The sequence below is a fragment of the Brienomyrus brachyistius genome, chromosome 2, assembly GCF_023856365.1.
Source record: "Brienomyrus brachyistius isolate T26 chromosome 2, BBRACH_0.4, whole genome shotgun sequence".
Lineage (NCBI taxonomy): Eukaryota > Metazoa > Chordata > Actinopteri > Osteoglossiformes > Mormyridae > Brienomyrus > Brienomyrus brachyistius.
Window position 1 is genome coordinate 12,421,604 of NC_064534.1, and position 23,077 is coordinate 12,444,680.

Genomic DNA, 23,077 nt, shown 5'->3' on the forward strand with positions numbered 1-23,077 from the left:
AACAGCCCTGCGTACGAGACACTTCATGAGTATCTGTTTATGGCTATCAACAAACACTGGCAACCACTATCAGCAACCAGGATGAAGTTGAGGAAAACCCTAACCAGTCACCCTTCTGGCAGTGCAAGATCCGGGACTGTACTGTACAGTGGGAGCATTTCATTGTTCGGTAGGACTGTTTACTAAACACAAAACAGCGTAACTGCATATTTTATCAAAACTGAGTCATGACTGAAATAGGGTCCAAGGCTCTGTTTTATCACATGACAAATTATCTTAGTTCAACTAAGTACACACAGTTTGAAAGAAAACGCTATTACTCAGCTACCTACTACATATACAAGCATACACTCAAAAAACATCTCAGCTTCAGTGTTAGCATAATTAATGTGTTTTGCCTTTGTAGGGCAGAATAACCAATACCAGTTTTATCATCCAATTTTATTCATTTTGAACTAAAACTAAGTCTGACAATTATGAGCATGTTCACAATCCGAAACAAATTATAGTGTGTTTAGAGAACAACAAAATGACCTGTCCTCATTATGTGTTTATTAACCGTTACGTATCTATTGTAGCAGAACAATATTTCTGTTATTGCAAAACGTCTAAATGACCTTAAGCCGATGACTCCTTTGGATTAAAGGCAACTTCAATTATTTGTCATGTTACATAAACAAATAAACTCATCTGACTAATTCTTAACATGTTCAAGATGTTCAAAATATGCAGAATGTTTCATCTAGAAACTGGTCTGATTCCTTGTCTGGTGATGTGTCTCTGGACCTCATCAGTAATGCCGTCCTGCAGAGGCTGAGAGATAAACCTTTGTCAGAAAAATCAAACTCATATTAGATGTGTTAACCGTATTAAGGAAGGCTTAGCCCCTCTAGTCTAACAGAACCATCTGTCCCAATAAACGCACAAAGACAAAAAGCGGATTACAGGACTGCAGCACCTGGGTTTCATCATATCATTTAGAAATGAGAAAACGCCTCAGTTTAACCAAACTGACATGCAGACAAGCGATGCCGCAGGGAAGCTGCCATCCACGCATCCGAGCGTAATTTCCAGGGCAAGTGTTCGGGATTCATGCATAACACCAAGCGTTTCCATGGACTAAGCACTATTCAAAATGATCCCACCTGTGTACTTCCACTCTTTTCTCACATTCCGCTGCTCTAATACACACAGACTCATCTTTCCCAGGCAAATTCAAATGACTGAACTGCACCAGGACGTAGCGAACAGGAAAAAAAAGAGCCGAACATTCGCAGACCAACCAGAAAGAACTACTATAAATATCTCAGACATACACTACGATACGCTAAAAAATATTTTCCCACACTAAGAAGCAAACAGAATGAAAGAGATTAACAAAAAAAAAAAAAAAGTCAGCTAAGTTGTAAAAGCTCTTTACTCTGATGCGTCCTAACGACTTATCGCTACTGCAACGACGCCACAGCCCTCCAGACCATCCTGCAGGTCAGCTTCTCACGAGCAGAGCAGCGAAGTCCCCCAAGACGTCTCAAACCCGCATTGAGTTGAATCAGATAAAGAGAGGTCATGATGAGGACCCCCCACTCCCCGATGCCCTACCAGCTCCAAGAGGCACGAGGTCCCCCGGCTCCGCCAATAGAGGAGCAGGAATCCGCCCGTGGGTGCCCTGGCCTTGACGCGCATTCCGTACGATGCCCCTCCGCACTCCCCATGCTGCCGCTGCCACCGAGCCGGGCAGCAGCCGAACAGCAGACGCTCCAGGCTCATCTCTCGCTGGCCCTCACACTTAATTGAGCCAAGGAGATTAGGCAGCCCAGGCAGAACTAAAAATAACTCACACGTTGCCCGAGGATCCGGAGTCCCTGCACGGCACGCGTCCATCGTCTGCGCAACGCCGCCTGCATGCCGGGTCCCGGGCTGCGTCGGCTGCCGGCCGGCCACATTCCGCCATGCTCCCCGCCAGGGGTTGGGGTGTCATTCACTGCCACGGCCCGCCTGGCCTCAAGTTACGCAACCCTAATACGGCGCTGGCCTACTTTCACACATGGCCCCACGCCTCATTCCTACAGCTCTACACACATTTATGGCTCAAATAAATGGATACGCAAATGGCAGCACCCCCTTAAATATTTCAAAATCCGACAGTGTGGGATATGAAGTTCTCTTCCAGGTCAAAAACGTTAGTTTTTTTCTCGATGTTCTCAGGCCAATGAGATGCATGTAGGTGAATCGGTGCCTCTAAGTTGCCCGTCGTTTATGATCCTTGGTGTGTTTACTGTGATGGACAGACATCCATCCCCTCGTGCTCTTCATTTCCTAGGATGGGCTCCAAAATAAGTGTGACTGCATGTGAGATTATGGACAATGTGACCCCTGATTACTGAGCAATAATCAAGTCACATTTATCAGATATAAAAAGACTTTCAAATAATAAATATATAAACAGCTGAAGGATGGCTAATGTTTTATTTATTAATATGAACTAATTTCTAGCGAACTTGAAAATCTCCTTAGGCAAACAGATGGAAATGATTCCGGAAAAATCCATCAGGACCCAATCGGATGCCTGTTTAATTATGAGTGGGGCCATTAATCTGTGTTAGCAGGCCCCCTCACCCCAGCCCTATCTGGCTTGCTCCCAGGGGCCAGCCAGGTGAGCGCCATGCGGCGTCGACAGAACCGTCTCCGTTATCGAGCCTTATTGTTTTTATCTGTAGCAGACAGACATGGCCTAGAGAGAGAAGCAAGAGTGCCTTCGGGCAAGATTCCACGAACGCAGTGTGCGAGGGAAGACCCGGAAAAGCCCACGCAGTAAAGAAGATCGCTTCTGTCTGGCATGAACGACGGGGAAGGATTACCTGGGGATCAAAACTGAAAGGGAGCCGGGTCGGCCTGCTGTGTGAACCCCGCGCACGGGCACTACTGACAGCAGCATGCAGAGATCAGCTGGAGGCTGGGCCCTCGAGCCTTAGCAATAAAAACACTATTTTTAACTGACACCTAACCCTTGTTTCTGCGAGGAGGGGCCCTGTAAGTGATCTCCATGCACTGAAAACAGACAAACAGGGAGGGGCGTGCCGCTGAAACGAACACCCACAACGCACATTTGTCTCACTCCGTTTTGGTGTTCACTCCATTTAAACTTCACTAGGAGAGATGCCAGACATTCCGGAGTGAAAAACATCCGAAAGACAGGATGCTCCATTAAGTCAGGGGCAGACTAACACGTGCTAAAGGGGGCCTGGTTAACGTGTTCACGAGCAGTTTGTGGTTTTGATTTCGCGACCCTGAACGTGTCGGGAAGATGAATGCGCGGAGGAGTTTCGCAGGCGACGAGAATCGATAGACCTCGCATCACAGCCATGGCTCAAACGCTTCCCTTCTGCTGAATATACAATTAATGCTGCAGCTTGACTGTAATGGTTCCTATGGCATCTGACATTTTTTCTTACGCAAGGTAGAGCTACGTGTGGAGATGGAGGTATGGCTTCCTTATACCACATTTACATTTGAGCACTGTTACTGGGGGGGGGGGGGGGGTGACTGATGGCTAAAGTGCTACTGCTATTAAAGGTCTCCAGTCAGACATCAAGCTGCTATCAGATACCCAAGGATTACCACACCTTCCCTGAAACACCATTAACATATTTCCCAGCTTTACAGTGTGAACCAGAATAAGGGTGAATATCATTAGGCTTGCATATGAAGAGGACAGACCTGAATAAATCACATTTGTCATTCTAGCCGTAACAGGCCTCGACTGAATAAATCTATAAATGAGGAGGGAGAACTGCTCAACAGGCTCATGGGACAAGCCATCACTCTGCCAGCTGCTCTGTGATGAGGACAAAGCGAAATTAAGACACAAGTCGAGGTTCTGCCTCCAGAGCCATTGTGCACCAATCATTCCTGAAGTTAACGGAGGCCACTTTGTCTACTACAAGGAATGCATGTCTGCGTGTGCGTCTGTGTGTGTGTATAAAAGTGTGCATGTCTGTGTAGACAGCGTGAAAAGCGCAGCCCATCTGCAGGTGGTCCTTGCCACATATGGAGACCTCATTTCCACACCGTCTCCGCCCACCTGTCTCAGCAGGTGTAACGTGCACAATCACAAGCCGGCCACAAGGGCAAAGAGGAGAAGCACACCATAAAGACAGCCAAACCCAGGGCAAAGGGATCCAAAGCAGGTGTAACAGTAGACTCATACAGAAATGAGCAGAGATCAGCCTGCAATTGGCTGTGCCCAAGTGACTGCATGTGGTCAGTCTGCCATGTGGTCTTGAAGTCTACCTACAGCATTGATCCCATTTCAAAATGACACTTACCGAACCAATGCTGCCATGTTTCCAGTACCTTCCTATTTAAAATAAAGCCTCTGTGCATAACATTTGATGAGCATGAACATTACATAAGATGAAACCAATCACCGCCCCCTTTTCACTATTCACACCGAAATCTTATTATGCGATTGGCTGATACTTCTGAAATGGTACTGAGGTGGGCTTCTGAAGCAGTTTGAAAAAAATGTATGGTACAAAACCAGAACAAATAGATTCTATTTTGAAGGATTTCACAGTTTTAAAAGGACTTTTATGTGAACAAGACATTTCATTCCAAAGGATGAAATCCTGAGTACTGCAAGTAATACCACAATGAAGAGAGATGTGAATGTTCATGTTGTAACAGGACTGACACCTCAGCTATCAAGTGACCTTCACCAATCCTTGAAAATTTCATTACAGAGCTATTTGGATCATTTTGGACTAAAGCACGTTATGAGACACAGAAGATTTCTTTGTAAATCCTTTCTTGCACTCAAGCATTTGTTTGTTAAACAACCATTGCTGTATAAGTCACATATATTTTTAAAATGTACTTTGTGTGTCGCATTACTCCCTGCTGTAAGAATGAATGACTCTAGATAAAGGTAAATCAGGCTATCACCCATAGCAGCTGTATTAAGACACTACAGGCAGGTTGTAGAAGGAAAGTTCAACATCTCAGTGGCTGGAGCTCATGTCTTATTGAAGTTCTGCTTCCCTTTCATTTTAAATATTTAACACATCTTTTCCTCATAAATAAAAAAAATGCATTCTGGAAGTACTGGAGTCAGTAGGAGAAGAATTGAGAGGACTGTGTGTGTGCGTGGCATGATTCAGATGTGAGGACGTTATGTTGTGAGCATCAAATGTCCTCACAATGTGATACAAACCTGTTATTTTGATGTTGTGGGGATCATTTTTTTCTATCCCCACAAGGGGAAACGAAATTTTATAAAAATCTGAGACTGCAATCAAAAAACTGAAAATGCTTAAAAAAAAACTTTTTAAAAAGTTGTATTTTGTTTGGTTAATTGCAGTTGAGGTTAGTGCTGGATAGGGTTAAGGTTGTCATGTTGGGATTAGGGTTTTGCCTATAGAAATGAATGGAGAGTCCCCATAAAGATACAATTAAAAAACCTCTGTGTGTGTGTGTGTGTGTGTGTGTGTGTGTGTGTGTGTGTGTGTGTGTGTGTGTGTGAGAGAGAGAGAGAGAGAGAGAGAGAGACACCAAGACACACACAGACATATCACTCACAGCGTTCATACTTCCTGCAGGGGAGGTAATGGGACGAGGGAAACCGGGAATATAACCATCAAAATTACCAGCCTTAGATTTGCCGCCCCAGTGTGCTCCTGACACTTCTGCATTTATCCGGTCAAACACATTTTTGCATTATTTAAGAGAGTTAACCCATTGTGGGATATGGTGATATAACTCCAGCTCATTAAATGAAGGTTTCTTCTTCAAAGAATGCCGGGGAAAAAGAACAGCAACGTGACTCTCACAGATAAAAATCCCTCTAGTGAGAGAAGTCAGCAGTGACTTCACAGAACATCCAGAGCAGCCTAACACAGATAATTATTCTTACTCATATTTATTATCCACTAGATACTACGTGGGCAGTTTAGATAAAGGCCGCTAACAGGGCAGCTGTCAGCCAATGACACTGACGGTGAGGTTTTGGGGGGGGTAATAAAGCGAGCTCTCGCCCTGCCAGATCAATGCCGGCCACTGATGCATGCCATGTGATGGTAGCGCATCAGTGACAGCCTTCTGAAGGGCGATGGAGTGGTTTTTTAAAGCCAGAACATGAGTAAGCATTGAGCCGGCTACCTTAACACACCTGTCACAGCCACTGCGTCAGCAGGATGCTTAAAGAATGTCTAGGGCCACGCGATACAACACAGTCCCACTGGAATGGGTTTGTCAGTTTACAAAAGGCAAAAAGATTCAATTCGTTAGATTTTTTTCTACATTCATATATTTAATACCATGTCTAGAACTTTGCCATGCTGCTGTCTGAGGAAATCCTATCCGATCTAGAATCCCTTCCAGGCAGTTCACCTGCATTGGATAAAGACTGAGTTAGCACTGCAATTAAGCAGTGACAGAGAAGCACTGAAAATGAAGGCCCACCACCTTCACCTCCATCAATAAAACCGACTAACTGGCATTAAGAATGCATACTTCCATCTGAAGCACTAGTCGATATAAAAGAATCCTGGGTTCAGAGGTTTCATCTTTCTTTATTTAATAAATTTCCTAAAACTGGAAAACCAAAAACGATGGTATCACTGTGTATGGCTGACATGCCTGCAGATGCCCAGTGAAACACAGTACATTTTAATAAAAGTAGGACAGTAAGTTTTTACTACATCATGTTTAGTGCATTACAATTTGTACTTAGGATCACGGGTGTAACCAGATCAACCAACCCAAAATAAACACCAGCAGAACAATACAATACAAATCAGAGAAAGTCCAAACAAAATACACACACATACACACACACACACACACACAAGCAAACTGTGGCACTATGTTCGTCCACGTTAGTCAAATTTATTTGTACGAAAGGTTACTCTTAAACATAAGCCTCAGGGAAGCCTGCCAAAACGTGATGCTGATGCATTTTAAAGACGTTAGAACGCATTTCCACCAAATACAGGCAGTGTAAAAAATGAAGGACAGCAAGTCATTCAACTTCATTCTAATCAATTTTTCTACATTTCTTGCCTAGAATCTCAGCCGTTTCCTGCTATGCTTTAATCAGAGGCGTATATTATTAAAGGTGCCTTGTCCACTATGTTTTCCCATCCTTCTTTTGCACTTAACCAAAACCCAGAGAGAATAAAGGTGCCCAACACCACATTTCATATACTGGTTTCCATGGCCAGAGCTAAAACTACATCAGGGACCCACAAAGAGAACTGAGATTGTAAAGAATACATATAACAAAAAAAAGTAAATCAGATTCTCTAGAAATATATTTACGAGGAGATGCAAACAGGCATTAGGGCAGGAGGAGCTCGGTATCTCTGTGAGCTTCTGAAACAGGATATGCTGCTGCTGATGGCTCTGACCTCCTCAGAGGCAGACTGAGTCATTAAGAGATCGCCATTACACACATGCCATTCAGAACCATGCGGAAGACAATTGGGTATCAGCAGATCAGCACTGCTCAGAATTACGACTTTCATCTGAACACTGAACAACATCCGTGTCAGAAGCAACTGCTTATCAGAGCTGTCAGGACATCTAAAGCCAAACAGACCATTAAATGAAATCAGGGAGAAGTCGGACACACCCACACCCACACCCACACCCACACCCACACGATACAGCATCTCCACTGGAATCAGATTTTTTAAAGAAGCTCCCAAACCCACCACAACGAAGAATGAAGGTGTTCAAAGTGACAGCACTGTGACTCTTGGAGCTGGTACGTCATCACAGCCTAGTGATTACAAAAATAGATATTACTGAAAATATCTCCCCACTTGTTTTGGCACTTTTATACTTTTATTTCTCCATCCATCCATCCATCCATCCATCCATCCATCCTCTAACAGCTTATCCTGGTCAGGGTCACAGGGGGGTCTGAAGCCTATACCAGGCAGTACAGGACACAAGGTTGGGTACACCCTGGACAGGATGCCAGCCCTTCACAGGTTACAGATGCACTCACATGGACAATCATACATAACGGGCAATTCAGAGATGTTATTAGGTAAACTGCACGTCTCTGGACTGCAGAAAGACACGGGATTACCCAAAGGAAATCTGCATAACTCGGCAGACTGAACCCACATAGGGTGGAGGAGAATTTTTAACACCCAACCCCGAAGGTGTGAGGCAACAGAGCACCAATACTGAGCCAACGTGTCACCAATAACATACTTCAGCTTGTGAAGCGGTAGAGGATGACGCCTATACACTCCTGCCTTCAGTGGTGCTTGTATTTCCCGTGACATAAAAATTCTGTCTTTGGCATGTATCCATCTGGTAGTTTCCCAGTCAAACCTACTTTATCTTAACGGTGTTCATTCAACGTTGTCGCCACAGCCCGGAAAAGAAAGCCCAATCCTCGCCAAAGCATTAACAGGCATAAGGCAGTCAGCCAATCAGGAACGCCGAGTCAAACGACTCACCTTTAAAGTTCAGCCTTAAATACAACAAACCTGACTGCACAAGTTCCACGTCACAGTTGCTAAGGTCTCAACGCTCAGGTTTCTCTCCTCAGTGCCGAAAGGCATCTAACGAATAAACGCCTGCATGACCCGGCTGAAAACGCTGGACCACAAATGGGAAAAACATACTGACAAGTTCTTTAGATATTTGTAACTCATATGACGAATGATGCGTGAGAGCTAGTGGCCCATGTCACTGAATAACTGCTTGTGATAAAAGCGTGTGAATCTCAGGCGAGTAAACACAAAGATACCTCCCAGAAAGACTAACAAGCTGTCAGGCGCTCAAGACAGTCATCCTTTATATTACCATTAGAACAATAAGATCTAAATAATTAATAACATTCATTAACCATACGGACGGGGAATGTTCTAAGTTCTGAATCATCATTCACTTGTTATGACAAGTAAAAGAACATAAAATGCAGACACCCTCCTACAAGAACTACAGGCACCCAATAGGTTAAGAAACAGCACATTTCAGAAGCAGCACCTTCATCTTCACCTTCCGTTGAGACTTGGTGTTTTTCTGCATTCCATCAACATGCAAAAACTTCCTGAAGCACTGAGGGAACGCCATTAAGAGGAACTGAAGCAGGTGACACACAGCTGGCCAGGTGTGCGACCAGGGCTTACCTGTCTCCTGAATCTGACAGCCATTTTGTGCGCCCAGTGTAAAGAGCTGGAGAAGCATGTGAACAGCAGCCCTCAAAGCTCGTCGCGTGCGTGCTCAGGTGAAATCCACCCTGCGACCATCAAGTACAGCTCGCACAAGACAAAATAAAGAACAAATTCAAGAGAAGAGACTTTCTCCCTCTCGAACGCCAAGCCGACCAAAATGCTTTGCAGATTGATGGAGGGAAACAAAAAGCAGAGACAGAGGGACATAGGCTAGCCAGCACCACACCTGCATTGAGCCCAGCCAGTCAGAGCTGCCCTCTCGATCCTGAAACATAATACAGCAGTCACCTGAGCCTTATTCCTTTTCAACAGGGCTACGGACATCCGCTTTAACAGACATCTTCTCCATAAATAAACCTCTTCATTTTCTTTGTATTCCTCTCAATATCTATGAAAAAGACTGCTTTTGAACAAGTGCCTAAACAGTATATTAATTTGTATTTTCTGAAGTTCTTTTTTTTAAAAAAAATTTAAAAAGGACATGCTAACCATTACAATGACTATCATAAAATGAAGATGACCCACCCCCCCCAAATTAGTCACTCACTGCCAGGAAACACCTGCTCTTGGTCACAAGGCAGACGCTCTCTGAGACCATCACACTGTCACATGGTGATCAGTCTGACAAAAGCTGGGTACGGCAGAAGTGTGCAAACAATTAAGCAGCACTTGCTCGAGTGATCATGTTATTTCAGGAGGTCTGAGCACATAAAAAAAAAAAATAGATACAGAGATACAGTCCATAGTCCTCGTGTTGATCTGAATTTAAAACTCCAAGTCCAGCTCCACCTCTCGCTGTGCTTTCAAGCGGACAAACAAAGCACCTCTTTAGTCCTAACTGAATTTGGTGTTGTTACTACAGCCATGTTGGAATACTCATCTACTGAGCTGCACATCAGCAGGTTCTATTAGGCTGGGAGTAGCTGGCGAGTAAACATATTGTAGCTCCCCATTTTACGTCCTTATAACATGGTACAGCATACCCTCATTTAAAACACGCTCTTCACTTAGAATACTAAAAGCTCTCACGTCTGTGTGACATCAACACATACAGTTTAAACAAAAATGGTTCTTAGAAACATTTAAACTATATGCGGCTTGTTGTTTCTATGCAGAAATTAGGTTCTCCATCCGGCTGGACTTTACTCCCTTGTTGTCAAAGGAAGTCTTTTCAAGTTAAGCTAGGGAACAGATCTTCTTCCTCTCCACTTCTGCCCAATTAGCCAGAGCTTGTCCATACGTTTTCTTGTCAAACTTATTTTGTGTCCAGTGTTTTGTTTCCCCCTGATAAAGATTTTTTTTTAAAGGCATGCTACACTATCAAGCAGGCAATCAGGCTTTAGGACCGTCCATTGTTCTTGCAGGCCTCTGGAGGAAGTTCCACACTAATTGTGTCAGGACAAACAATGTAGTAGTGTTCATGCCATTTGAACCAGCTACAGACTCCACCCTCCACAATCAGAGATGTTATGCAACAATGGTTCCAGCTTTCCTTGTCAACCAACAGCACATACATTTTTTTTCATGGATAAAAGGCAAGAGGTTTGTGTTACCAAAATAGGTGCAAATCATAAAAAGACATTTAAGCGTAGCACAATATCCTGCAGATTATCCCTTGTAATTAATTATAACTACATAGCACAAATAAAAGGACATATAAATACCACAATAAATATAGATATTTTTAAATCACTTGGGATTGCTTTTTTCCAGATGGTAGCACATAGGAGTACTTGAGAGAAGCTGTCATGATGAGGGTGATAAACTCTGCACCTTCCTTAACTAAACTCATATTTGTCAGTGGGTTTACGGGTTTAAGCTAAAGCTTCATTTATAGGACTACAAAGTCACATAAAGACCACCTGACAAGTTTAACTAGAAAAAAAATACTACAAAATTTGGCAGTTATTCATACCCCTGTAAAGGGACAACATATAAAGTTCTTTATCAGCGGATCTCTGAAAGAAATAGCTCACGGTCTACTGAAATGCACAAAAGAGTTATATTTTAGTTTCCGTTAGCCAGGTGAACTGACAAAACGCACATCCTGAGTGCACTGGGAGGGGTTATTTATAAAGGAGCCCGTGCCCCAAGATCTCCTGACATCTTCGTTTTATTTTCTTTTACGTTCCATGCTCTTGACTCTCGTCTCCGCTTCCCTGTGGACCCAAGGGTGTGGTGACAAAAGCAACAGAAAGGAAGTTCCCTGCAAACCGTCCTTTTCCTGCAATCTCTTTGGATGGGCCGTGTTGTATTAGTCATGTTCGCAGGGGGAAAAAAAACAACAAAGCAAGACAGAAACTCGGGCCGCAGACTATAAGCAAGACAGGCCTGGGGTCGTGGACTGTCCTGTTATCTCTCTGGCATCCCACTGGCATAAAGGTCATTCCGAATAACTGCTGAAATAGCAAATTCTAAGAAAATTTAAAAAAAAAATGGCTTTGGGGCTGATTTCCTAAATAAGCAGAGGCTCTACGTCACTGATGTTCCTAAATAAACACATCAAGGCAAAATTTCTGTAGAGGTGGCTTATCCCATCAGCATATCAGCCGTCATTCAGACAGATCCCGCGTTCCATCCTGCGAACACGCAGAGGCTGTGTCTCTAGTTATATCGCCCTGGCAGCTTGCCATCAAGGCACATGCACGAAAATAGCTCCGGCTACTGTTGTTAGGGGAGATAAATGAAAAAAGACGATATTACTGTTGTCATGGAGAACGCCAGTTTCACATGGAAAATGCACATGCAGGACATTTTACCAGTGAAAGTATTTCACTTCAGCCTAACATCCAACGCGTTGCGTATCTCAAGTATTTTTACAGGCATGGATGCCATAAAGAGTATTCGACACTCTGGAATGAAAATTTGGATATTCAAATATTTCAGTATTACTACCACATGAAAGACTTGAAATTCAAGGCTAGAAAAGTCACTTCCCTATATTCCCGCAACAGCTTACTTTTGAATATACCGCAACTTTACAGCAGTAACGGCTACAGAGCAGGAAAAAGGTAAAACACTATAGGCTTATGTTAACCAGTGATGAAAGGAAGAAGTTTAAATTAAGCTCCGCAGATGCAGCAATCTGGTCTGAATATATTGACCCTAACCCCTTTCAGAAGCATGTGATCTGTGGGGCGGGAACGCAAATTAAAGAGCTTCTTTCTGGTTTGGCTGGGACTTCATAACTTGCTTTCAACATCCCAGATAAGGCACTAAAAACCATGGAAGTGTTTCTGTGGAGCAGGATGTAATTAAAGATGAGTGCACCACCCACTCTGAGTACCTGGCATTTCTACACCACTGGACTCACAAACTGGTTGGAAAATTATGTCAGCGAATAAGAATCCCCCGCACTTCACGGAGTCTGTACGTCACAAGCCAGCTGGCACAAACTGCTTAAGCCCAAACCCCAAACTCAATGTCAAAGTCTGCACATTCTCCATTATTTCCAGTAAAAGTCCAGCTCACAATGTTTAGAGATGAAAGAATGAGTCACAAGTGAGAAATGAGGGCTGAACTTCAGCCCTGTATCAGCCATGCAAACAGGGCGCTGTGAGAGCTACACCCAAACTCCTTGCACACCTGCCCCTGAACATCTCTTAGCACTTCTGAACACATTCTGACAGAAGCTTTAGCCTTTAGATTATTTTTTAGATTTCTTTTTTTTATTTATCTGTCCTCTCCCTAACACTGATAACTTTACTTTTACTCTCAGGTTATTATTCTGAAATTAGGGTTTTTCTTTTTCATCATTTCTTTGTGTGCTGAGATTTCATGGTAGCCAGATCATAAAATATTTCTGACAAAAGTAACAAACATTGTAAACCAAGTCTTTGGCACAAGTAATAATAATAATAATAATAATAATAACAGTAAAGACAGGACAGAACAGTGAGTAGCTTAGCCATACCAACCCATCCTATCATTACAGACCAACAACCTCCAAAACCATCTTCTGGAGAACCACCTGCCTTAGCTTCTGCCAGATATCAAAGTAACAGGGGTGGGTTGGGGTGTCACACTTCTTTGCCAAATTTTTAAGGGCAAAACTAAATTTAATTATGTAGATATATATACACACACACACACACCTATATATATATATATATATATATATATATATACACACACACACACACACACACCTATATATATATATATATATATATATATATATATATATATATATATATATATATATATATATTAAACCCTTAAACATAGAATCCTATGCATTCAGTTTAATCAGTTATAATCCAAGTTGTAAGGAAGAAAGGCAGCGTGACACAGCATTACAGGAAATACTGAACAGAAAAGGTCAACAGCCCATAGAATAATCAGTGCAACGTCAGAGGGCATCCAAGAGCCTTGTGAGAATTCATCCAATGAGTTTAAATTTTAACTGAGGCAAGCTCTCCATTCAGTAGGACAACATTTACAAATCCCATGGTCGAAACTCCAGCTGCACAAACAAGCTGTCACTTGAAACTACATTTCTTTAGCACACCTCCACTCAAATGCTTCAGTACTGGACACTGGTAACAGAATTATGAGGTCAGTATTGCTCTGCAGCCATGATTTACCATTCTGTTGTGTTCCCATTTTTGTTTTGAACCCAACATTCAATATGATTGGACAGATTAATCTGCTAACCAACCCCAAACCAGCCGGTACAAGCCAGAGATTAACTTTCTTTGCCTCAGTATTACAAGTACAGCTTCACACTGGTACAACAGTTCCAGGGGTGCATAGACTGTCACGTGTTCCTATTAGAAAGGTACACTTAAAAAAAATCTCTGAACAAGTTATGAAGTATTTGAATAAAGTTTTAAACCGCACTTCACCAGGTCAATTAAGCTACTACTATTGCGGCATCTGCCAACAAACACGATATCTCAGTTCGTTAAGACGGGTATTAATTCGAAAATCAGCTCACAGTACCAGGATTCAGGAGACCTTAACCGGCCATCGGAGCTAAAGCTGTACCTTTATCGCACACAAGATTCTCCCAGCAGAAATACTTCCATGTAACATAACTGGAAATCGTCATTTGTAAAACGCTCGCCATGAATTTAATTCGGGATTTCGCAAAGAAGTCCGGCCCCATTCTGCTGGAATGAGAAAGCGCCTTAATGACTCAACATTTTACTAGAAATCTACTGCTCTTTCTAGGTAATGAGCCCCAAACTTGCATCGAAAGAGTTTTCCTCCACAGACCTCCGAATTTAAGGACAGCGGTTGCTAAGTTACTTAGGTATGCCTGCCTCAGGGGAGGATGTGGCATTAGTCATTTTTTATAATAAAAACTCACGGTTTCCATAAACATAGATGTAATACGGTTTCAGCATAGTTAATGTCATACTCATAGTGACAGAACTAGATGAGAAATGCTTACAGAAGCGCAACATTGCAACAAGTCTGTACCACACTAAAATAAAAAAAGGCCAAAGACATTAGCAATTTAAAATACTACCCGAATATCTTGTTTTCTATAATTTCCTATACACACGTAATAAAGTCAAGGACATCATATAAAAATCACGACGTCAGAAAACCGTGAAAGAAATATATACGGTGCCATTTTAAATTGGATGAGAAGAACTGGGAGGAAAACTCAACAGGTGAACTGCGGTGCCCGAGTTCGCGATCGCAAGCGCGTCAGAGTTTTTATTTCTTTACAACTTTTTAATCTAATGTTATGTTCATTAATGTATTGAGGAAAATAAAATGACAAGATCTGAACAGTTTTAAAAATATAAACCGTAAACGATAACGGGTCGCGTATACGGTATATAAAGCTAGCTACTTACACCACCGTGCTCATTTCTGCCAGGGTAAATCACTCTCCCCCCTTTTACTGGCATCTTCTTTCTTTAAACTTGCTTTACAAAGTTACGGATATTTCTGTACACTTCGTTAACCGCAAACCAAGCAGCTGAGCTCTATAATGTGACTGATCTTCTTTTGGGCTTTTCAGGGGCTAACGAAAAGCATGGCTCTTGACAGCAGTACTTCTTCCACTCTTAAGCTTCACGAACATCGGCTTCTTGAGAACAACCCCAACGGATTCTAAATAGCCTGAAACATTTTTGCAGGAAAAAAAATTCAATCGACCCAACCTACTTTAAGAACGTACCACCATCGGGCGGGGGGCAAGCTGTCTTCATTATTTAAAGGATAATAAATATTACGCTCCACTATCGTTTTATTTTTGTTTGATTGTCCATAAAGAACGCTGATTTAAAAAAATGTTATTTTATGCCCCCGATAAGATGCCTCAATAGACATGATTGTTTTAATCTTCTTAGCTCTCCCCTCAAAATATTGGATTACTCCAAGTTGGTTACATTGATTTAACTGTTATCTGAAAGTTCCAAAGCAAACAATTGTGTTGTCTGTTTATGTGGACATTGCGATCATTGTTTTGATCTTTCGGTTTCTAAAGTGTCGTATACATCTCGGACATAATGAGGAAAGTATGTGGCTACTTCTCTAACGGCAAGAGTGTTTACCGTGAGTGGTCGCCGCTGGTGTTGTACGTGTTTTGCGATGACCCACAACAATGTATTTCGAAATTACTGCGTGAGTTTCGCACGCAGTCAACAGCGTGGAGTATACCTCGTAGCATACGGTATATAATAAAATAAACTGAAGAAAAAAAACCTCGAGGTATTTTTCAGAATGCGTGTCTAAATATATTAAATATGCAAGCAAATGAACAGAAGGTCAAATGAAGCTGAACAATCCCCAGGCAGATTTCAGAAGTTTGAGTTTACAGTGTACATTTTTGTTTACTAAACCATCCATCCATCCATCCATCCATCCATTTTCCAAACCGCTTATCCTATCGGGTCGCGGGGGGTCCGGAGCCTATCCCGGAAGCAATGGGCACGAGGCTGGGAACAACCCAGGATGGGGGGCCAGCCCATCGCAGGGCACACTCACACACCATTCACTCACACAGGCACACCTATGGGCAATTTAGCGACTCCAATTAGCCTCAGCATGTTTTTGGACTGTGGGGGGAAACCGGAGTACCCGGAGGAAACCCCACGATGACATGGGGAGAACATGCAAACTCCACACACATGTGACCCAGGCGAAGACTCGAACCTGGGTCCCAGAGGTGTGAGGCAACAGTGCTAACCACTGCACCACCATGCCGCCCCTGTTTACTAAACCGATTAAGTATTTCTTTTATTTTTTATGATGTGAATATCATATAATGTGACAAGAGTCCTTCATGTAATAGATACATGGTACTCTCTTCTTAAATATAAGCAAATAATACTCATGAATTGTGTACGAAGTCAACACAGGCTGGGCACAAAATGACCAGACATTTGCACACTGCCATCACAAGTACAATGCCTCATTATCCTTCCCTGTCCACCCCCACCCAACACAGGCAGAGTAGAAAATGACCAATACTGAACTTCTGTTCCAGCTACACATAAGGTCACTATGAGATGCAGTGTTATAGCTGTGATGGGCCAGCAGTGTGTGTGTGTGTGTGTGTGTGTGTGTGTGTGTGTGTGTGTGTTGGGGGGGTTGTATTTATTATATTGTGGAGACCAAATGCTACCACAATGCAGTCATATCTATTACATTTTTAGCTTGTCTGGACATTTTTCCACAGTATTAAACCTCAATTTTATAAAAATCTGAGATTGCCAACAAAAACTAAAATAGCAAAAAGGCTTATTTATGGTTAAGAAGGCTGGGATAAGGTCAAGGTTACCATAGTTAGGATTTGGGTTATGTCCACAGAAATTAATGGAGAGTCCCCACAATGACAGGTGTGTGTGTGTGTGTGTGTGTGTGTGTGTGTGTGTGTGTGTGTGTGTGTGTGTGTGTGTGTGTGTGTGTACACTTGTGCACCTTTTGTTTTTGATCAGCCTGGACTGCACGAAGGCCACACATTCACATCCCCCAACCCCTGGCCCCTGCGTCTCACCCAGCTTGTGAAGATATTGGTTTAACTGCACTGCAGTGGCCTAAATGCCAATACATACTTAGACAGTACACTGGAATATTTGAGCGATGCTCACTCTGTGTCTGTGTCTGTGTCTGTGTGTGTGTGTGTGTGTGTGTGTGTGTGTGTGTGTGTGTGTGTGGCTGTGACTATGCGGCTGGGAATGAGCACTGGTATGCGATGTTACTCCTATTTTTGGTCATCAAATCTGGCAGCAGAAGGTGTTGTGTGTGCTGGCAGAGCTTGGGAACTCACTGAATTAAACACCTAAACTGAATTTTGATATTAAGATGCATGGTGTGAAACACTGCAATCTCTGCAACTGGATTAAAACACATTAGTCCAGTAATATTAACATGCCACACTGTCATCACTGAATTATTTATTCAGCGCTTTAGATTCCTATGGTGTAGTGAAAGAAAAGAAACCATTTTTAATAGTGTAGGAATTAATACAATTAACGTAATGAGTCACAAAGATCAGTCCTGAGAAATCCAGCATGTCTGATGTCTGGTTTGCTTCATGGAAGGCCATTGGGAATTTTCAGTGAGTTGGTGTGTCAAACTCACTAATTAAAGTAGAGGAACAGAAAATATGGTAGAAATAAAGCTCCCCCTCCCCCCAAGGATAAAAGTGTTAAAGATTTCTGGCATCAGTCAACAATCTGGCCTGTCCTTCATGTCATCTGAAGGGTAAGGAAAAAAAAATCTCCAATAATCTAAGACAACACCTCAGCGTTTTCTAGGATTTAAGGTGAAAGGTGATGGGGGTGGAGTAACAGACAGGGACAAAGGAGGAGATGGCATGAGAGGGAGATGAAGAAATGTATGGGCAGATTATACAGCAGATCAAGGAGAACAATCTGCTATAAAAACTTCAGCTCAACATCCATTTTTTCTGCTATGCTTGTCTGAGCTGTAATTGTTCTCATACTCAGTAAAGATGTTTTTCATAACTCTGCCAGTTATTAAGGGATGCTTATCTGTGCACATTCATTTTGGGTGATCAATCAGTCATCTAAATAAATAAATAAACAAACAAACAAACATGTAATGGAATTTGCCACTACTGCATTTGAAATATGCATTCCAAGGAAGGGAGATGGAACACCATCTGAATGGGATGAATTAATGATGTTGTGAAAAATGTGAGAAGCATGTGAAACCAAAGCTGAGTTTTCTACAACATTTTCCACAATAAAATTTGTGATGTAAATAAACATTATGCACATATCCTCGAGTATTTTCAGAAGGGATAATTTGGCCAAGAGTTGACAAACAGGTTATTATCATACAAGTTTCTCCAACTAGAAATTTTAAAGAAAAAAACATTTTGATAACTAGGTGAAAAGCATTTTAGTCAGACTATTGCAAGAATATGATTAAAACCAAGTCTTGAAATGTCTGGAATTGTCAAGTTGCAAATAAGTCAAAGGTGCAACAGTAAATTTACTGAGAACACTTCTCCGGGGGGGGGGGGGGGGGGGGGGGGACTTTATGTAAGCAATAAATATTACTGTAGCTTGCATACATTATGTAAATAAATAGTGACCTCAGAAACAAGTTCATTTTCATTTTTGTCTACATCATGGGCAATACAGTGAATCCTACACTCATTCACTCCCATATCAGGTAGACTTTTCTGCTTCCTGGTAGTAAAGCCGAAAGATCCTTTAGATGCCTTCCAAATCAGCAGGTAGAGAGCATGTGCTCCAGGTTGCTGTAGTAGTGCCCCCAAGTGTTCACCCTTGGTAATTATATTCTGCATGAACAGCATGTGGTGGCATAGAGGACAAGAATGTCAGCATACAAACAGCACCAATCGAAGAACCTTCCAAATTTACCAGTGTTCTTGTGCAACTTGGAAAACGAAGATCTGTTACGCTAAATATTGTCTGCAACTTCATCTCTGTCCTTGAGATATGGATTTAAGATGGGAGGTTTTTATGCAGTCTCAGTTTTGTTGTAACTTGCATTATAATGTGTAACCGGGAATATGCATAAAGTATTTGCTTTGACCAATCATAATCTTGATACAAATGATATTTGGTCCCTATTCTTATTGAAATAAAGGTTATAGTCTTTGATCTCATTATATCTCTCCATGCAAAGTTATCTTTGATGCAGATTTAATTAAACAGCTGTGCAATAACTAAGACTCCAGTAATATCCTAAATAAACAGTTTGTTTACTTGAACAAATCAGAACATTTTTCAAATAACTATGCTTAAATTCACATAACTGGTGTTCAAGTGCATCCATCTAGGAGAAATGTCATCCTGGATCAGAGTTTCAAAATAGACCTAAATAAACAAATTTAAACTACTAGAGTCTTAGCTAGTCCAGTCAATTTAGTACAGTGAATATTGTACTCTACTCGTAACTGATTTACTAGAATAATTCATTCTTGTGTTACTTGATTTAATAATGTATAATAAGGTACAATGTGAATGTGATCAACTAAAAAGGTGGCATTTCCCCAAAGATATGAAATGATGGTGTTAATCACAATTTGTGACAATAACGGACTACAGGTGCAGAACCACCAAGGATGGCAGGAGTGACGTTTTCTTCCTCTACAGGAGACGGAGTGAAGGTTCGGCTCAAACCTCCCTCCCTGACGCAGTAAAACCGAGCGAGTCATAGAGGAGACTGATGAAGGTCACGCTGGTAAGCTCCTACGTACAGCCTCTGCAGGGCTGTTGCATAAATCAAGCCCGTAGATCTGCAGGCTCAAGCAGCCAGATGTGTCAGCTTGCAAGTAAAATACATCTTCTTAAGGGTACGGGGGGTCTGAGGACATAATTCCACTGACAGGAAGTATGGCCGGGGATCCCCACATGGGACGATAACCCCCCAAGGGTAAGTGAGTGACACATACAACACAGGCCCGACAGCCATCTGTCGGCCAAAACTTTCCTAAAATGCCTGCTCTCAGAGTCCGCAAATACTTCCAGAATATTCCAAAAAAGGGCAGGATTTTTTTTTTGGAGATTCAAACTATGCCAGGTATCATCATGATTATGATTAGGAAAGTTACGAGAAAAATCACTGACTTCGCTCATTTTCCCTTTGACCTCAAACAGCCCATACCAATGAAGCTGAGAATCAATAGACTCACAGACCTACTCACAGACATTTTCTGCATGTCTTAAGAAAATATTTTTATGGGACCATAGTACAGAAAATCTGTGCAGTAATCACAAATGTGTATAATTTGCTGGTTTTATATGGGGGGAAAAAAAAACAAAAATTAATGAAATCTGAATGACTGAACAGCTACTTTCAATGTGAACTCCTGCAGTGTTATTATGGGTTACCTTATGGATCTTTTCACAGCTTTCAAACACACCAAAACGAAGAGCTTTCAAATGAACAAAAAGTTAAACACAGGATATTATACCTCCTTTCTACATCCCAAGTGCCAGCACGGGCCTCTAAAGGAACCAAATATCAATCCAGCAAAAAAGGAGAATGAAAACAAAAGAAAAATACCTGCTGAAGCTTTGAAAAACTGGACACAGACAGCCGTCTCGTTTCTGAAAGGGACCTGTACTGCACTCCGGTATCCCAGTAAAATGTATCCCAGGAGGTGCTGGCAAGGGACAAGTCTGTGGCACACTGGTCCCTACAATGAAATTAGCAATTAGCCAACAGGCATTAACACTGTGGTTAGGGAAAACAGCCAACACACATTAACCTGAGGAATGTGGACGAAATCACAAGGAACTGTGACAACCTCACACTACTGACCACCCATCCGGGGTGAGCACGGACAGCATTCTTATGCTAAAGTACCCCAACATATAGAATGTATGAATGCATTAAGCGACTTGAGGGAACTCGAGAAAAATCAACCAATCAGATCGGGCGTCAAAAATGGGGTTGTACCGAAATGATTTGTACCGTAACTGCTTACTAAGATGCTTACACCAAATATTCAATCCAGGGCACTGAGTACTTTTTGCAAGCGACGCACTGGCAAAGGTGAATTTTTATTTTGTTCACAGTGTTTGAAACCTACAACAAAATGTTATGACTAATGATAATTATTTGAAAATGAAATGAATACACTAGTATTTTGTTTCCTGGTATCTGGTTCACAGTGTACGACTGACAGGCACATACAATCCCCACTGCAGAACCTCAAATTGAGGGGAAATACAGGATTAGATACAGAAAAGGGTCGCAATAACTCATGCATATTTTACCCTCTAAACTTCACTGTGACCTGATGACATTAGAGTCTATTATTTTATGGGGGGAAAAAAGTGTGAGAGTCTGTTCAACATGCAGGTACAGTGATGCATTCTCCTTAGGATGGGCAGGGCATCACCACTGAGATAATGTGATTTAAGGCAATATTATTTTTATAGAAGTTCTCCTTTACATTTGGCAAAGACGTGGCTAAGGTCAGAGAAACTCATACGGAGCTTCAGATTAATTCAAAACCTAAATGCACCAACTAAAAAACATGAATATTTTTGTACTGCGAAATAGGGACACCATAGGAACGATGTCGAGATTAATGTGGCTTCTCCATGTTTTTTTTTAGTATATAGTACAGAATAACTTTGACTGCATGTAGGATAGTAGAACAAGAATTTGTAAGCCGACAGAGGGCTTTAAGCAGAACCACTCCAGTAAAACATCCAGCCATATAAACGCATAAAAATCACAGCAGATAAAAGCGTCAGCTGAATTACTGACAAGCATCCATCCATCCATCTGTCCACTAAAGGTTCATGGCAGATCTAAACATTTCCCACAAAGCAAGGGACACAACGCCGAAGTCACCTTGGATGGGATGTCAGTCCCTCACAGGACACGCAGTCTCACAAATGCACACACTGACATACACATTGACACACACCATTTAGTTACACCAATGCATGTCTTTGGACTGTGGGGCGACAAGTACATGAAAGAAACCCACGAGGACATGAGGGTAACTCGTAAACCGCACACACAGAGCTAGGAACAGGAAACATCTTGATGAAATTACGCTACGAAATAAAATTCTTATATTCTGCCTTTTGTAGAGCCACTGAAACTCAGAGGTAACCCTAAAACATAGCAGTTTGTTTACCAATATGTCAATTCAAGTCCGTTCTGTACACCCTTTTAGCTGATAATGGATGTAATGACATAGTACATCATTCGTCTTAAACAGCTCATGCTGTGATCCATATTTCTAATTAAAAGTAATAAAAAAGAATTAATAAAACCAATTTGACCAGGAACTTGAATAAAACACATGATTATTAAACCCAAGAGGTCCACCCAGGTCAATCTGGGGGGGATGATGTGTGAGGGCAGGGGGGGTTACGTGTGTAAAAAAAAAATCACTTCCTCAGGGGACACCGTCTTTCCACAAGGACAAAAGATACTTCCATCCCCCAAATAAATGACGGCAGGAATGCCGCGTCCATCTTACAACACCTCGGGGCCCCAGCTGCAATCAGCACATTTCAATCCAATTCCAGCTCCTGTCGTTTAATCAGCTTCTCGCAGGGAGGAAAGGAAAGCACAGTAAAAACAGAGCAGACTTGCATCAGGAGTGCTAAGAGCTCCACGAAGGAACTGCGGAACACACGCGGAGATTAATGCCGGAGACGTATCGAACGTGACAGAAGCCGGCAAACGGCCCGGTTCCGGGGGTAAACCAAGTAAAGTGATCTGTGTGTGGTAAGGGACAGCTACAAACAGAAATGGGGAACAAACAAAGAGACACACAGCCCTAAACAGTGCTAAACAAGTATGTTTGAAGGAGATGTACCCACCCACAGTCAGAATGAGCTTGGGATTGAGCACAGAGAGGCTGGGGCTTGGCTAAGAGCCCTGTGAAAGCGGAGCTTGTGGTGTAAAAACTATCCATCCGACAAGCTATCAGAAAATGAAATACA

The 23,077-nt window shown here is 42.1% G+C and overlaps 1 protein-coding gene and 1 long non-coding RNA gene across 12 annotated transcripts in view; one reads left to right on the plus strand and one right to left on the minus strand.

The window, feature by feature from the left end:
- Positions 1 to 23,077, minus strand: part of LOC125718170 (tight junction protein ZO-2-like) — a 66,148-nt gene that overhangs the window by 25,344 nt on the left and 17,727 nt on the right. For 5 of the 11 annotated variants that reach the window (XM_048991832.1, XM_048991820.1, XM_048991813.1 and 2 more), the window contains exon 1: positions 15,008 to 15,291. The exons of 1 other annotated variant lie outside the window; for it this stretch is intronic. In XM_048991832.1, the coding sequence (XP_048847789.1) occupies positions 15,008 to 15,061 (54 nt within the window). In that variant the 5' untranslated portion in view covers positions 15,062 to 15,291. Of the gene's footprint in view, positions 1 to 8,474; positions 9,130 to 9,149; positions 9,769 to 14,183; positions 14,635 to 15,007; positions 15,292 to 15,320; positions 15,342 to 20,666; positions 20,800 to 23,077 lie in introns of those variants that run through there. 5 more of the 11 variants (XM_048991840.1, XM_048991866.1, XM_048991804.1 and 2 more) reach the window with 5 other exon arrangements.
- Positions 15,514 to 20,673, plus strand: LOC125718293 (uncharacterized). Its single transcript, XR_007384810.1, has 3 exons — positions 15,514 to 15,710; positions 19,754 to 20,033; positions 20,511 to 20,673. It is a non-coding gene; the product is annotated as an uncharacterized LOC125718293 (long non-coding RNA).